Source organism: Larus michahellis, chromosome 11 (genome assembly GCF_964199755.1).
Source record: "Larus michahellis chromosome 11, bLarMic1.1, whole genome shotgun sequence".
In the NCBI taxonomy this organism is placed as follows: Eukaryota; Metazoa; Chordata; class Aves; order Charadriiformes; family Laridae; genus Larus; species Larus michahellis.
The window spans coordinates 13,745,036-13,761,264 of record NC_133906.1 but is presented as its reverse complement, the minus strand read 5'-3'; the positions used below and the strand labels follow the sequence as shown (position 1 = coordinate 13,761,264).

Sequence of the window (16,229 nt, the reverse complement as noted above, 5' to 3'; positions counted from 1 at the left end):
ACTATCACTTAGGCTTAGTTTTAGGCTAATTGCCATATTCTGTTCATCTTCCAGAATGACAGGAGACAGAATAGGGAATATAATCTGCCAGGCTACACAAACATGCCTGTGAGGTTACTGAACGCCCAGGAGTCACATATGCTGTTTTCTCAAAAATAGCTATTATTCTTCAGAACAGATTAGCAGTAAGCAAATCCTGCACACAGCACAAAAGGAAGCTTAGCATTCAAGCAGTTCTGCATCCACACTCATCACATCCTACTTCAGGGACAGACTGAAGCACAGTGGAAGACAACTCAGAAAACAGGATAAGAGTTTTTCACAGAGAAAACAAGGAAGTAAAATTAGCTTGAAAAGTTCAGTACAACAGAGGTAACAACGCTATTTCCCAGACAACTACACTATTTCAGAAGTGGGACGTGCAGATTTTTGGCCAGAGTCCTGATATGAACTTTATCTGTCAACATACCACGTTGACAGAAAGTCTAAGTAGATTCCTCTTGCTCCCCCCAAACTGCAAAGTGTTCCAACCAGAGATTGCAGCTTTGGCTCATCATCAGTTCTTCTTCACATCTGTGAGGCTGTCATCTGTCAAATGCTTTGTTTTAAAGCAAAACTCCTTATTTCCTAAGTTTATGTTGTGCTGAGAGATTTTACTAAGAAAACTAGAGGTCAACAATGAAATATTCTGAACGGCCAGCCAACAACCACAACATTCATGGCAAGCAAAGGAGCACTGTGAGAGATTAGAGAGCAACTATCGAGCTATGCTGTGCTAGTGTAGCTTTTTGGAAAAAATCTTGCAATTCCTTTAGCTACCTGCTATAACTGTTCCCACAAAGCTTATTTACAAGACTAGATTCTCCTCTCATTTCAGTAACATGAGCAACTGGAACTCAACAAGTCTCTGCCTGGACAATCCAAAACCTCTCTCTTCAACCAGTTGTTTAACAGAAAAAGTAAACTTAAGTGAACACATGTACTTACACGCTGCATCTAAATAACTATGCAAAGCAGTAGCCATTAAGTTCACAAATTCCTCACATGTAAAATTCAGGAGAACATGATCATATATTGCTAAATCACATTGCTTTATTACCAATACGACAAATTGATGACATCTGTTATACCTAACATGTAAACCCCTTCTCTTCTGTAAACCTTTCCTAGGAGGACACAGGTGCAGCACTTCTCATCCTGCCTGACACTTGTTTTAAGCATTACCTCATTCAGGCCCATGCAGCCTTTGCACAGCACAGGGCAATGGAGAAGCGCAAAGGAAACCAGTGTTTGTCATACAACAATCGTGTCTGCAAGTGGATGTTTCAGTGTAATTGAAGTTTTTTTTCCACTTTCTCAAGCCAGTTTCATATGTTGATATAGTAAAAATTGCCCAAGCTAGTTTTAAGCAATAACTTATGGTTGTAAAACCATTACCATTTTTCGCTTTAATTTCACTTGCAGTCATCCATATTCCCACAAAGTCACCAGACTTGGCCAGAAGTCAATGCCAGAAATGTCGAAGCCACCAGAAATGGCCCGAAGTCAATGCCCCTTCACAGTGGCATCGATACAACAGTCTGGTACCAACAGCATGGTTCTACACTTCTGAAACATTTGCCTATTTATCCATAGCTTTACTCTTTTTATTTTTTAGCAATTAACTGTTATTTCTTCTGAATTGTAACTCAGAAATGGGATTTCCTTTCTATTGTGGACAACACTGTCCTACATGTGATGGCTTGTGGCCATTACACACACGCTAACAAAGCAAAAAGGCAAAGGAGAATCTGAATCCTTGTGTTCAAAGGGCATGATTATACCCAGCCTGTCTGAAGGGCAAGACAAAACCCTGCTCCAGTCTACAAAAGAAGATTAAGACCTCTGCCACACCAGGTGTTCCTGTGGTACGAATGCCATGTTTCATCAGAGATGCCTACTTTTAGAATCAACAATTGTCAAGACTGTTGGAAGTCTTGAAAGGCTTCAGATTTTTTTAACTGCTTGCATCAAAAATAGGTAGTACCCCACAAAAGTTACCACCAGAGGGAAAGCTTCTCATAAGTGTAATAATACTGAGCTCACAGTTGCCATTGGCCCAAGACGTGCTTGCCTGCCTGCTCACAGGATACAGTTTCACTACACAAATTAAACTTTCCAGCTTCAGTAGAAGGGGCAACAGTTCTGTGCCACATGATGTATCCCTAAATAAAGCCTTGCCCAAAGCCATGATGCTTTCTCTACAAAAAGAAGGTAACAAAGCAACAGGTGCTCGTTAAAGGAAAAAGTAAAGGCCCACTGCTCCCTAAACCCAAGCACTGATATACCTATTAAGGACACAAAATAGAGAATCACTTTACAGAAAGAACATTTATTTTTGTTTCAAAATTTGTGATCTGTAGAAATACAATAAAATCCACATGTACACAAAACTTAAAAAACCCAACCCTTTGGTTCAAAGAAATATTTAACATCTAAATCTTCTGAGGTACAAAAGGCACAAGACCAGGCACCCAAACATACCGAATCGCCCACAGCACTGTTTGGACCACTAGTACATAGAAAGTTGGGAGGGTGGAAGGCAGGTCAAATGATGATGGCAGGGGGAACATGGAAATAACAGCAACCAAAACATAAGTATGTGTATAATGCCATTTACTTTCTTTCACAGGTGTTACATATTTTGTTGTCCTTTTTGGGTAAAGTGCCAGGACTCGGAGAAAAAGATGGATCATTTCTTAGAAATGAACTGGAAGAACAAACAGTAGAAAAGGACACAGAGAAGAAAAGGCTTGCAGCAGGTTGGGTTTCAGTCAACCTCTGTTCTCCCACAAGGTCTTAAGAATTCATTTCCTCTTTCGTGAAACCATTTGTTTGAAACTGTGGAACAAGGACATGAAATTAGTTACCACCACACACCCAGTGTATGTATCAGCGCAACACAGACTGTTACATCACCTAAAATCTCATCTCTCAGTCCGAGGATCCCTGCTTATCCTTCTCTACCCATCCGATGGGAAAGACACGGGAAGATTCAAAGGGCTGGGGAAGAAAGGATCTTTCCAATTGCACAATTCTGGGACCAATAGTAACAGAGCAGCTGGGTCTGGTATCATTTATAGATCAGTATGCTCTGGCACTCCAGGGGAATACCTTGGAGGCTGGCGGAGGTGGGTATGGGAATGGATGACATGAAGCACTGCGAAGCTTTCAGCAGTTAGCAGAAATTCCCAGTCTCCAGACACTCACATTTACCTTACAAGGAGCTCTCCTCCCTTTACAGTTAAAACTATGCACAAGTCTTTGTAGGAACAGACCTGATTCTAGTCAAATGATAATTCAAGTCATCCTGCTGCTGACACAGTACACAAGCCCAGTGACATTCTTACACACTTTATGCTATCATTGACAGAAAACAAACTCAGTAGAAAAGCTAGAGCTGAACAATGCAGCTGCTTAATACTACATAATACTGATACTGGGAGTTTTCATTATGGCCAAATGACCCCAGTAGTTAAAAGGGCAACACCCAGGTTATTAAGTGCTGTTATAAGGGTTCAGTATATCGTCAGCTTTGCTTAGACACCAGCCTGCCTTCAGGTTTTGTTCCTAAAGGAGTATTACTTACCCCATTTACACCCTACTAGTACCGGGCAAGCTGCGTGCCTTGTTCTATAATCACCCTCGCCACTTCTGAAAAGATTGTACCAGAACACTGCTGTTCCCTGAAAAGTGAAATCAGACCTGGATTAGTCAGAACCCAGTCAATATAATTATTCAGGCTACAGTAAGGGGGGGAAATGCCTATGAATTCAGCCACAGGTTTTTATGAAACACTTTAACATAGGCCACCGACAGCACATAAAAACCCCTTAGTCCCAGTCTATTAATTCATCCATGTTCAGAGTAGAGAGGAGTTCTATCTGAACACAAATTTTTTGTTAATAACAGCTCTACACAGAAACTGTTTGCATTATACACTGTAAAACAAAGTAAGCAGCCCTGCAGTCCACAAGATCAGCTACAGCTGCCTTGATACACAGCAGCCTGTCCATCAAATTGCCACAAACAGCACTTTGTCACATTAGCTGACTTCTAAATGGATGCAGGACTGCATTGAGGAAGAGACAGTAACAAGGAGAAATCAAGCAAAACACGTAAACAGACTTTACCTTCTTGGGCCATATTGCTGCCCCAAAATCTGGGAAAACTGTAGCTCCTCCAGCTTCTACATCACTCATCTGAGAAAACAAAGTCCGCAAACTGTCATTTACAATGCTTTTTGTACATGCAGTCCCACAAACCAAAGTGCCCCAAGCCCTAACAGAGAGAGATTTCCACATGCACCTCTATGAGAGGCACTCACGAGGAACGGATGCACTTCAACCAGCATGAACTGCACAAGTAACAGTACCTGCTATCGAAGGCTTTTATTTCAGCTGAGGGCTTTTGTTCAGCACTTCATTTAGATACATATATAATCTATTGCACAAACAGATAGCCGTAAGAAGTTGTGTACCTGCAGTGTTAATAAGCTAGTACTCTAGAACAAGGGAGAGGACTTCAGAGTAAGTCAGTTTCAAGAATTTCATTCCAGTTTATGATCCAATTAGGAAAACAAGCGTCTGTTAAACCACATGTTTCCTCATAAATTGAGACCACATCTTTGGAACTGATTTCCATAATTTAGTTTATGCATCTTGGTCAACCACTTCAAAAACTATACAGACTATTAGAAAACCTCACTTTCTGCACTGCTTCTATGCTGTTCACCAGTGATGTCGTGCCACTTTGAGTGCTTTATGCATCTCAAGTTTTAATATAAACAGTTATGCGACTCTAAAGAAATGCATGTATCTTTATGCTTTGCCCTTTTACACGGGAATGAATTTAACCCTACTGAATTCACCAGTAATGATGGATTCATTGTGAATTCTAGGCTTGATCCAAAACCCACCGAAGTTCCTGGAAACACTCCCGTTAAAAACAGAAAGCCTTTCCACTCATTTCAGTGAGTTTTTGATCAGATTCTAATTAAAAGAAACAAATGGGTCAGATCCAGCTCCCACCAAATTTAAACAGCAGAACTACTACAAATACACTCCCCAAGTCCCCACATTCTTTATCGTAACTTGGATTTCTGTTTAAAGCAGATGTTATTACCACTCTGGTGTCCTCCTGCTTGGTACCTACAATAAAAGGGCATAAGATGCCATAGGTGCACAGGTTTTTGCCCCTTCCAACTAGAAAGCACGTGCATGCAACTTTGCAAGTTAATACCTACGTCTCAGCAACACAACCACACTTTTTAGTAAGGGTGTTGGTACACGTATCATATATTCTAGATGGGACATACAAGGGTAAATCACCTTTGACCATGTACAACTGGCAGTGAATAAGGTGCATATCATAAACTCTAAATCAAGACTTGTCCAAAAGTCTGAGGCAAACAAAATACAGATAGAGAGAATTTAAAATTCAAGCCTCTTAGCAGCAGACTATTTCACAGCTACTCATTTTATTTCAATTCTTGTTTCGGAGATTATTTCCTCCCCTGCCATATCAAGTTGAAAGTATTTCTGGTTCTGCTTTGAGATGCATTTCACACTCAAAATATCAGCTCAGCCATAAAGATTTTATCACACAATTTTAATTTTGAAGTTGTACCACTCAAAAGTTAAACGCAGTGGATTAGGCAATCTAATTACTGATATAGTAAGCATAGGCTGATAGACAAAATATTGTCATAAGGTACTGTGAAAGCATTAGGCCACTAGTATGAGTGGCAGTTACGTTTATGATTCCAGTGTACATGGTCTGTAGGCTGTATAATGCATGCAACTAACGAATCTTTTCAATTCTGCATTTGTAACCCAGTTGCACCGAGTTTATTAGCTATGTCTCCTCCATCTGCTGAAGCGACAGCTATGCCAGAGTTAACTCTAGCCTTGACAATCAGCTAAGATGGAGGCTGACAGACCACAACATCAAGTGCTGTCAAAGAGTGGTAGAAGAACATGACTGTCTCACAGTAAATGGCTCATAGTCAGGTTCTCCAACAGCGAACCACATGGAGAGCCCCCAGGCACTCCTCTTTGAGAAATAAGTCAAATTCTCGTCTCCCACCAACAGGAATCCAATGAAGTCCAAGATTTCATAGTAGAGTAGGCAAAAGGGGAAGCCAGACCCAACATTCAAATTTGCTGCTCTGAGGTTAAATACCACCAGAATTCTATCAACTCAGATGGGACAGCACCTGATGCTGCAAGAATAATGAAATCCCTACTTCCAGATGCCAGGGAATCTCTACAAATAACCAACTGCACAAGCTGTAAACAAGATGCTGCTAAAGTTACACTCAATGCAAGGATCATCATACTTACATAGTTTAAAAAAGTGGCCACACGATTTCCAGTCCCTAACCGCTTGAAAGCATCTGGCTCATCTTTCTATAAAATTAAATGAGAATAACTGCAAACTTCAAGCTCAGAGACAGCAGACAAACAGAGGTACTTACATAGTTAAGAAACGTCGCTAGCCTATTTCCTTCCGATTTGAGTGTGCTGTCAAAGGGTCGCTGTAACAGACAACAACTTTAACCCAAGTTCCAAATGGGCTCACACCAGAGATACATACGTGTAGCCCTGCAGAGAGATCCTTAAGCCCAGTTTAAAGAGTTGGAATAGAAAGGGGACGATTGATACAGAGCAACATTAAAGTCATGACAAATTGCAGCCAGGGTGCATAACTGCATGCACATAGCACTTGGATGCTGTAAGGAGAAGTAGCACTGAAGCAATTCTTACGGCAGAGTAGAAGCGATGTTATCAGGGCCTGTGGCACAGATATAATCCAAGCAAAGCTAACAGGCCATTACTGTACTCAACACTGATCCAAAGTCAACAACTGAGATTAACACGAAAAACTCATCTTCAGTGGGCTTTAGGTAACACACTAAATTCTCATAAATGTAGTAGTGACTCAAAGAAATTCTGTCACAAGAAGGGAAAATGCATTTTTTGCCAGGAGGCAAAATTGCAGAATAACAATAACGAACTTTCAGGCAGTTGCCTGTTTAGGACTAAGGACTACATCAAAAAGATCAAGTTGTCTTTACTGTGTAAGAAACATTTTGAGTTTTGTTTGCTGAAGTAGGAGATCACGTTGGTGCCGGTTTAGAAGCAGAAAGAACATCTAGAATACCAATGTGTCTCTCCTCCCTTCAAAAAAATGCCATTAAAAGTTTATTTACATTACTAATAGTCAGGAAGTAATTTCAGCCAGGAGACATTAAGATGCACTCTTCTACACAAAACCAATAATCTTTAACATTTAAAGAAAAGAAGAAATCAGTATTAGAGAAGACAAACAACAAAGAAAACCACAGACACCATCTCTAAGATGTTACAGTACAATCTACTTGAAGTATATTTCAAGAAATAAAATGGTCTTTCCTGAAATGGGTTCATGAAAAAAAAAACAAAACCAACCACAAGACACTTACATCTGCATATGCAAATGCAATCCAAAAGAGCCAACATAAGAGCACTGAGATACAGGGGATTCCCTGGTTTCTGCCACTGCTGTCGAACAGGTCCAGCCATGCATTTCTGAACTTCAATAGCAAAAGACTTCTCTAACTTTTGAACAACCAATAAAATCTCAAAGTTGTAATATGCAACTATTGAAGCCTCCCTATTTAAGAGCTGCAAGGGAATAATAAGCTGCAAGGCTGATCGGGAGCTGGGGAGAGAAAGCAGTACCTCTATTTCAATACTGAAATCTGTGATGCACAGAGAGCCTGGAGGACCAGTCCAGAACTATGGCAAATTCTGCAATTGCCTTGCCTCAACTGATGACTGCAGCCAAGGTTATGTTCCAAGTGGAGCTCTGCCCCTGCTGCCTAATCCAAAAGTAAAGTCCACACTGGCCAATTTGATGGCTGAGGTCCTTGAGTTCAAAGGCTTTGAAGAGAATTTAAGAGCATCTGCTTGACTCAGGAAACGAAGCAGCCTTAAAGTTAACAGGAAAATTCTCTCTACAGGCCAAAGCTAATGAATATGAGGTTCCACTGTGCTGAAGTTGAGGATTTTTTTATTTTTATTTTTTTAAACAGTACTAAGTACAGTGGCTTCAATTCTGCACGTAATTATTGGGTTGTGCTCTGGCTGCAGCAATCCCTTCTACCAGGTAAAACCACTGTGACAGCCTGGATTAGGTGAGACTCCATTGAAATGTCATGGTTCTACTGAAAACCAAGGCATCACATGGATTTTATAGTTGAAATTACTAGTTGCTATAGTTCTTCAGTATGCTCAGCATGTTCATAAACTGTTCTAGGGTAACAATTAAGAACCTGTTCCTCCTTTCTTCCCATTTGCAGCAAACCAGAGCTGTCATCTGCCAGGTAGAGCCCTCTAGTGCCTAGTGCAGACTCAGCATCCACCAGCTGCAAGTTCTCCTGCTCACTGTAGCACTGCCCTCCTGAGCATCATTTCAGACCCTATAGCTGCAGCCACACTAAGGGCTTTGCGGGCTGTATGATCCGTGATATTTTCCATAATGGCTACTTTTATGGAGGGAGGCAAAGGGACATTGCTTAGCCAGCTCCTGCAAAGTTCATTTAAAATACCCAGCAAAGGAGGACTCAATCTTGCTGAATTCAGAAGCCTAATGGAACAATGCAGGCTCACAACGCAGGGCCTGCAGACTTCAGTTTCCTAATAATGTAAAGAGCGTACTCAAGTGCTGCATGACTACCTTTTACTGTCTCTATACTGTGCAAGGAACCAAGGTGACAAAGATAAGCAGTCAGTCAGATTTGTTCATTGTTCTCTTGAACTTTTAGCATCAGAGAAGGCAGTGCAAAAGCTTTTCACAAGTCATAATCCATCCATGCAACAGGGCTATACATTAAGTGTTTTAACAGAAAACAGTTTTCTCTCAAAAGAAGCCATTCCCCTCTCCCTACCAAGAAATAACTGAAAGTGTGATCTTACCCTGGAAAAATCGAAGTGTGGCTCATACTGTCCTCCCATTCCATAGTTGGCAACCTACAGCATGGAAGAAGGAAGCATAAACATCCACTGAGCTGCACGTGACTGATGCAGAAGATAGCATTTGCTCTCAGAGACCCAAAACATGCTTTGCGAAATAGCACTTTGTGGCAAGATTGTTATCTATAGCACACTAAACTTCTCTTTAGATTGCCAGAAATGAGATATGTGGATGAGAAACAACTTAAGTGCTCTTTCCCTTTCCTAGTTTAAAGGTTTCACTGAGAGTATTTCTTGGTACCAAACACTTCTCAATGGCAGCACTCTACTTATCACTAGAAGAGCTTGTTTAACATGAATTAACAGCAATAGTTCTAGTACACTCTTGCTCCATCCTCCGAAAAGGAGGGAGCTGAGCACGTGTATTTCTCTAGTATGCATGTCCGAACTAGGAGATACACAGCCTAGAATTAGATTGTGTCACACATGTATGACCTGTTACATACATACGCCCATCCAGGAACACAGACAGCTCAAAGTAGCTTAAAAACACCACTTTGCTTACTTCATCTGAAGATCACACAACTTTATGATTTAATTATTCTGGGGCTGAGTCTCCAAGACCACTACACAGTTACCTGGTTTCTGTGGATAGCCAGTAATCAACAGCACTTCAATCAGGCTGTAAAACATGAATTCAAGGAGTATGGGAGGAAGAGAAGCAGTAAACACGCTAAGGTACAGCGATTCTGGCAGTGCTGTACCACGCCTACTCTCCTTCCTGCCCCCAGCAGACAAAGATTAAACTTCATACAAGAATATAGCAGGACTATAAAAATATTTCTGTCTTTGAAAGGTTCAACTAGGAACAAGGTTCAACTTTTGCAGACTTGAATAAGTGGCAGGCATTGCCCTCAAAACAAATTGGTAAGTTACAGATTTCAAAGTTATCTTCTGTTCCTTGATATCTTCACCCTCCTCTGCCTGGCACACAAGGGAAAACATAGATCTGCCAGGTCCTTACAGCCAGCTGCAGCAGCTGGGAACACCCCACACCCTTCATAAACACCTTACCTCCTCCACGTGCTTAGGCAGCAGACAAGAGAACCCCTAAGAGGGGTAAGAGCCAGCCTATGTTTATATCTGCACAAGCACCAGCCCATCCTGACCAGCATCTAATTTTACCAGGACGCAATCTGTCAAGACAAGTGTACCAACCTGCAATAGTTCGGCTGTTTTCACTGTTAACCCTGTGATCTGCTGCATTCGTTGATTCACCTTGGCCACAACAGGATCATCATCTTCCTCCAACCATGAGCTGGGATAAGGGAAGGATTGAGACATGTTATTTTGGAATACCAACATAAACAGCCCATTTTGCAAGGCAGAAGGATTCTTCTGCCCTCAGTCAGATGGCTAAGAGAGACATTTACCATGCATTTGTTGTGCAAGCTTTTGCTACATGCAAAACAGTTTAAGTTTTCAGCTGCAGGTAGCAGATAGCAGCTGTTAAGCACAAAAACCTTAAAGCTAAACTCTTCTCTATGCTTACCTTTTTGATACCCTGTAGCTAGCCACTGTAAGGACACCGGTTTTGGGATCACGTACTGTGGCTCGTGCCAGCTGTGTCAAAAAAAATCCCAAGGGGAAAGAAACACATCAACTACAGGTTAGAAAAAAATTTCTCTCATCTTAACCAAAATCAACACCTGATTTGTCCAACTTCAATATATCATTGGATGAAAGTTATAGCACCAACCTAGAGTTTGTTCCGATTTCATGCTAAACAGTACATGCAGAAACCCAAGTGCAATCCATCACCTGCATTTGATCCTGGAAAAATAATTTGACTGACTGCACAAGCTATGATATTCATCAAATCCACAAGTACTGCTTGCTGAACAGGTTTTGAAGGTACTTTTTAAACAGCTGGAGTCAACATTAGCAAGAGGGAACAGGAACAAAAGTTAACAACATCTGAAGCCCAAGTTCTTGGCAAAGACAAAAATCATTGGACACTCCATAAATTCCATCAGCCTGTTCCTCATGTGGACTGAAAAAACCCAACCTCATTCTTAGATGAAAAATAACAAGTGAAAACTTTCACAGAATGAGTTACAAATTATGGAGCAGGCAAATCCACAACGGTAGAAAACTCCTGAAGGCAACTCTCAACATCACTGTGCTCAGATTTTCCAGTTGGAAAATGCCTGGAACATCTAATTCACAGAGACAGTTCGAGATAATGTTACTACATTGTGAAGGTTAATTCTGCAAAAGTACAGTTCGCCTATACATTTTAAACAGTGAGTAATGTATTATCACCATTAGGCCACATCCCTATATTTGTAGGGAAAATTTGGAACTTGGCAAAACTGGTCAGATTCGCTGTGTGTCAAAGTGATAGGCTCCTGCTAACATAACACAGTGGGTCACTTTGGTTTTATACTTGCAGCTGGGAACAAGAACTGGGACACTCCTTTCTTTGACTGTGAACTCAGACCACATTTAAATTTAACTCCTGCAAACCACAAACACTTTAAATCATGCCTCCTTCCTTCCACTTAATTATAGGTCACAGAAGCCTTTTTTATTTGCATTTTCTTCAGAGCATGCAGTGATGATTTCCTTCATTTTTCCTCAAATAAGTCTCCAGCCAGTTTTACAATCCATGTCAGCTGTCTTGTCCCTATACAAGAGTTCTTGGCATAGCTGTTCCTGTAATTCTGACTCACTGTTATTTTGTTCCAGATTTCTCCTGCATAAATCACAAGAGAAGAGCCAGGCTGACTGAATTTTGTTCTTCACTTGTACAATGAAGCATAGCTTTTGGGATATAATTTAGCTTCCCAAAGGTTTTATTCTTCTGCCATCTTCAAGCTTATATATGCTTGCTTGATTTTGGCACCTAGCATTTAATCTAAATAAATCAGAACTAAAATAAGCTTGACTACATTCATGTTATTCCACATCTCCTCTTCTCTTTCCAATAGGCAGGCTTCTTCATTCACGACATATAATCTGTACTTCACTTGGTACAACCAACTGATAAATGTGAGGCTTCCTCCTTCAGGGTGGAGAAAGCAGCCTTATAACAGGCATTTTCTAGGCTTTGAAGAATCATTATAGCATACTGGATCAATCAGAAGCTTCATCCAGTCTTCCTCTTAGAATATGTGTTTAGTTTAAAATATGCGTTTAGTTAGCATGCGCTCCATTGGCTTTTCCTCTGAAATTCTGTCTTGCTGAATTCCTACAGCACTGAGTTCAAAGATACTCAGGTGTCCCCCTCCGTGCCCTATTTTCGTGTGTTCAGGCATGCCTGGATTGCAGGTAACATCCAGAATTTTAGGAATAAGGTTCTTATGCTTTCATGGCAGACCATTTCCAACACTATCCACACTAATAAAGTTAAGAATTTTCTTGACCCTCCCCAGTCAGCTCTGATATATTGCCTGAAAAGTTGGAACTACTTTTTGGAACTGGAGTAATAGCAATTGCATTTTGCAAAACAAGCACGAAAACCAACTTGAATACAGCTACGCTCAAACATGTACAGATGTTGTTTCCCTACAAAACAAAAAATATTGGCAAGTGTAATCTGCAGATAATGTTAAAGTGCTTGGACCCAAAAGCAGAAATTTCTTGCAAATGCATTTTAGAACAAAGGAAGTGCTCATCTTTCTGAGCCCAAAACTAACATACTACTTCAGAGTCCTGTCTGAAAGCTTCCATGATTACGAACTAAAATTTCCTGGCTGAAATTAAGCAATATTTCTTCCGGACCATTTCATCACAGGACTTGCATTTTCCATTCTTTCTGCAGTACTGCAGAATTTAAAGCTAGTCCTACAGCTGAGTTATAGACAGATTTAGAAAAAATAAGTTATAAGAAAATGGTTGATTGTTTATTTTTTTAATTGAAAACTTTCATCTGAATCTTAAGACTACAATATTTACCTACTCTTACAGGGATTGATCCCAGTTCTACACTACATAGATTATATGAAGAATTCCTCTGACGTTAGTAATATAAACAAAATTCAGCAAGCAAGACTTCAGACTTTCCATAAAACTTTGAACAAAAAGGGGAAACCAAACAAAAAAAATTAACAGGAGCCTTATTTAGAATGTACTTAATTTGATAAAATAGGTTAAGTGATATGCTCTATTTGAGCATTTCCATTTTATCTGAAGCTCTTGAAGTTTTATAGTATGATGTAATAGGAAAAGTCTCCATTTATGGAGAGTCCTCACTGAGACAGGAGTGTTCTGCCAACACTCCATAGCTGACTGGTAGTCATAGAAGTCCAGCTCCACAAACATCCCGTTATTCATGTTCTTAGGAAGCATCAGTTTCTTAATCTAACTGTTTACATTTAGAAACACATACAAGAAGGGTAATTCTTGACTAGAATTTTAGTACCACATTTCATAGCAGTAGCTAGAAGAGTGCTAAAATGAACCATTCATCTATAAAAATAGAAGTGTTTAGTTTTACATGCTTGTCAGACCTGACAGAAAAATAAGGTGTAGCATCTACTACTGACCTCACGCTGCCATACGTTTTCTTTTTTTGCCAGAAAGGAAACAGTTAGACAGGAAATTCCACCTCCAGAAAATCAGACAAGATAATAACTAGCTTTGCATTAGGTAGCTGCTTTTCTACTGTGTGCAGAGTCACCAGAATTCACACCATGGGTAATGGGTATTGCATCAAATCTAGGGTTCTCACTCAAAGCTGCTGCCTTTGAGTTGGATTTACACCTAGCATACTGAAGCTGTCACAACTGTATCTCTGCTGCCCAACGGACAGCTATCTAGGTGGAAAAGTCAGACCTAAAGTGCTCTGGGAGAATAACTGTATTGTGCATTCTACCTTACAAGTACTCTGTCCTTCCCAAGTCCTAAACGGGGAATTACTTAAGAGCACAAATGATTTCTCCAGTCTGTGTTAACTGTATCACATTATTCCCAATGAATTGTGCATGGCTTCAGAAGAACACCATGGTTCCACTTGTGGATGCACCATGACATCTAAAGTGCCTGCCTCTGTGCAGGTCTTGACTATGGTTTCAAGCAGAAGCAGTGGATTCCAGGTTACCAGAGGCAAAACCCCCAAATATCTAGATATTCTTCTAGCACAACTTAAAACCCCATTGTTCCTTCCTACTTCTGTTGGGATTTGGGCTTTAATTTTGTTTTGAAGTTCGTTTCCGTTTCAAAAGGAGACTTAAGGTATACTGGACACCTTCAGTGTAAGCCAGACAGTCATCTATCTTTTCAGGTCTAGTCCCTAGTTTCCTAAAAGATTGCTAAGCCATTTACTGAGAACTTTGCATAACTAAGTGCAACGATGCATAAATACCTTCAGCAGCCTGGGCTTTATGGTCCTACATCACCAGGCAGTTTTGAAATCATTCCCCTTAGGCTCACAGCTGCAGCACATCATCTGTAGCATGAAACCAGATCTTTCAAATTCTTTGCCTAGTCTTTGCTAATGGAGCTTAAATCACGGAATTAGCAGTCATCAGTGAAATGAAGAGGGGAAACTTACCCTTGGCTTAGCTAGTTGTTTAATTTTCTCAATTTCTTCATCAGACATAACATCATAGTATCGCACAATATGAGGGCTATCCCATTCATCTTCTTCCTTAAAGGGAGCTATGAGCAGGTGAGGGTTTCTGTTTCCATCATGGTACCTACAAAACAGCCTCTTCTGTCTTCGAGGTGTCTGCAACAAAACGCCAAACAAAACATTGTTTGCTCAACCGCTTTTCACGAACTTAAAACAGGCAAGACAAAAAACAAAATGGGCTTCATTCCACAAACACTGGAAAAGTCATCAGCTGGCTAGCAAATTTAAGAGGTAAGCATGAGTGATTCTGCAGTTTACTGCAAATAAAAAAACCTCAACATATGCCACTCAAGATGCCACTGAGCAACGTCTGAAACACTAACCTTTAGCAGAGTTAAACCGTAATAGGTTACAGATTAAACAAATAACTACACAAACAGCCAGCTGTAAAAAAAAGTCTGGTTCTTATAATTAAGACTATGCAGATGGAATAAATTCCTTTCCCTGCACTAAGAATTAAAGCCATGTTTGTTGAGAGGTACTGGAGACTGGCTGGTCAAAATAGTCACCCCAGAAGGGCACATCTTTAAGATGCAAAAGGGGAAGAAAAGCAGAACCAGCTCTCAGTGGAAGAAGCCTCCTAATATATCGGTACAGCCAGCAACTGAAATGACTGAGTAAAGTAAATTTTCAACAGCCTTTAAGAGGTACAGTTGAGAGTTTTTCTCTGTCCAGGATTAATAACTAAAGATAGAAAGGCCAAGACATAAGCTACAAATCGCAGTCTGGTCAGAACTACACTTAATTTTTTCTTAAAAAAACCCAAACAGCTTCACAGAATGCAAAAAACTTAACACCTCCCAGCAAACCTGATCACCCTTATGCAAAGGCAGCATAGTCAGGAAAGTCTTGCCTTTCTCTTACCATTTTTACCCCTTCACCTCTGCAAAGGGCCTCATAGATGTCACGCTCTGGCAAGTAGTCAAGAGGCCTCTCATAGGCACCACTTTGTACCACTGGTTCTGTCGTTGTCATGGTCTTGTTCACTGAGTTCTCTTTCTCCTTCTCCTCTCTCTCCTTCTCCAGCAATTTCTCAAAGTACCGCAGATTACTGCCTGCTCTCTCATGAGTACTGTCTTCATTGGGAGAAAAACAGACAGAATCATTCATGCAACCTTAGAAACTGTTAATACAAACAAGTCTTTGTATCAAGACACAGCAATAATTCTCCCCTTCCTAAAGCTTTATCAGGTAACCAAAGGCATTGGCTCCAGTCTGCACTGAAAACCACCACTGGGAAGTTTTTGTCTTTGCAGAGGGAAGACAGGCATAGTCTGTGAAAGAATCATTTCTGGAAGGACCTATCGCAAAACTTGTATTTCAGGAAAAAAATAGTAGGAGTTTTTGCTCTTCACATCCCTCCTTTTCTTTCAACTTTTCTGCCCAGTTCTACCCAAGATGAGCATATCATAGAGCTCATCAGCAGAGACCAAGCTAGTCTACTTATTGCACTCCTCCTCTCCACCGTGCTTTTCATCTGCACTGCATAAGCATGCTTTAACCAAGGGCTGCGCTGGAGTCCCAGACACAGACTTTAGTCCCAAAGATCGTCTCCAAAGTCAGGAAGCTCATAGCTATGCGTTACCACTGAACAA

At 40.6% G+C, this 16,229-nt stretch overlaps 1 protein-coding gene across 14 annotated transcripts in view; it reads right to left on the bottom strand.

Annotated features, from left to right (window-relative positions):
- Positions 1-2,351: 2,351 nt before the first annotated feature.
- The window catches only part of P4HA2 (prolyl 4-hydroxylase subunit alpha 2), a 30,913-nt gene continuing 17,035 nt past the window's right edge, over positions 2,352-16,229 (bottom strand). For 5 of the 14 annotated variants that reach the window (XM_074603522.1, XM_074603520.1, XM_074603521.1 and 2 more), the window contains 9 exons: positions 15,499-15,710; positions 14,554-14,730; positions 10,549-10,619; positions 10,215-10,314; positions 9,000-9,053; positions 6,518-6,577; positions 4,173-4,241; positions 3,629-3,725; positions 2,352-2,880 (listed from right to left, as the gene is read on the bottom strand). In XM_074603522.1, the coding sequence (XP_074459623.1) occupies positions 2,810-2,880; positions 3,629-3,725; positions 4,173-4,241; positions 6,518-6,577; positions 9,000-9,053; positions 10,215-10,314; positions 10,549-10,619; positions 14,554-14,730; positions 15,499-15,710 (911 nt within the window). In that variant the 3' untranslated portion in view covers positions 2,352-2,809. Of the gene's footprint in view, positions 2,881-3,628; positions 3,726-4,172; positions 5,190-6,383; positions 6,578-8,999; positions 9,054-10,214; positions 10,315-10,548; positions 10,620-14,553; positions 14,731-15,498; positions 15,711-16,229 lie in introns of those variants that run through there. The other 9 variants (XM_074603519.1, XM_074603515.1, XM_074603518.1 and 6 more) reach the window with 4 other exon arrangements.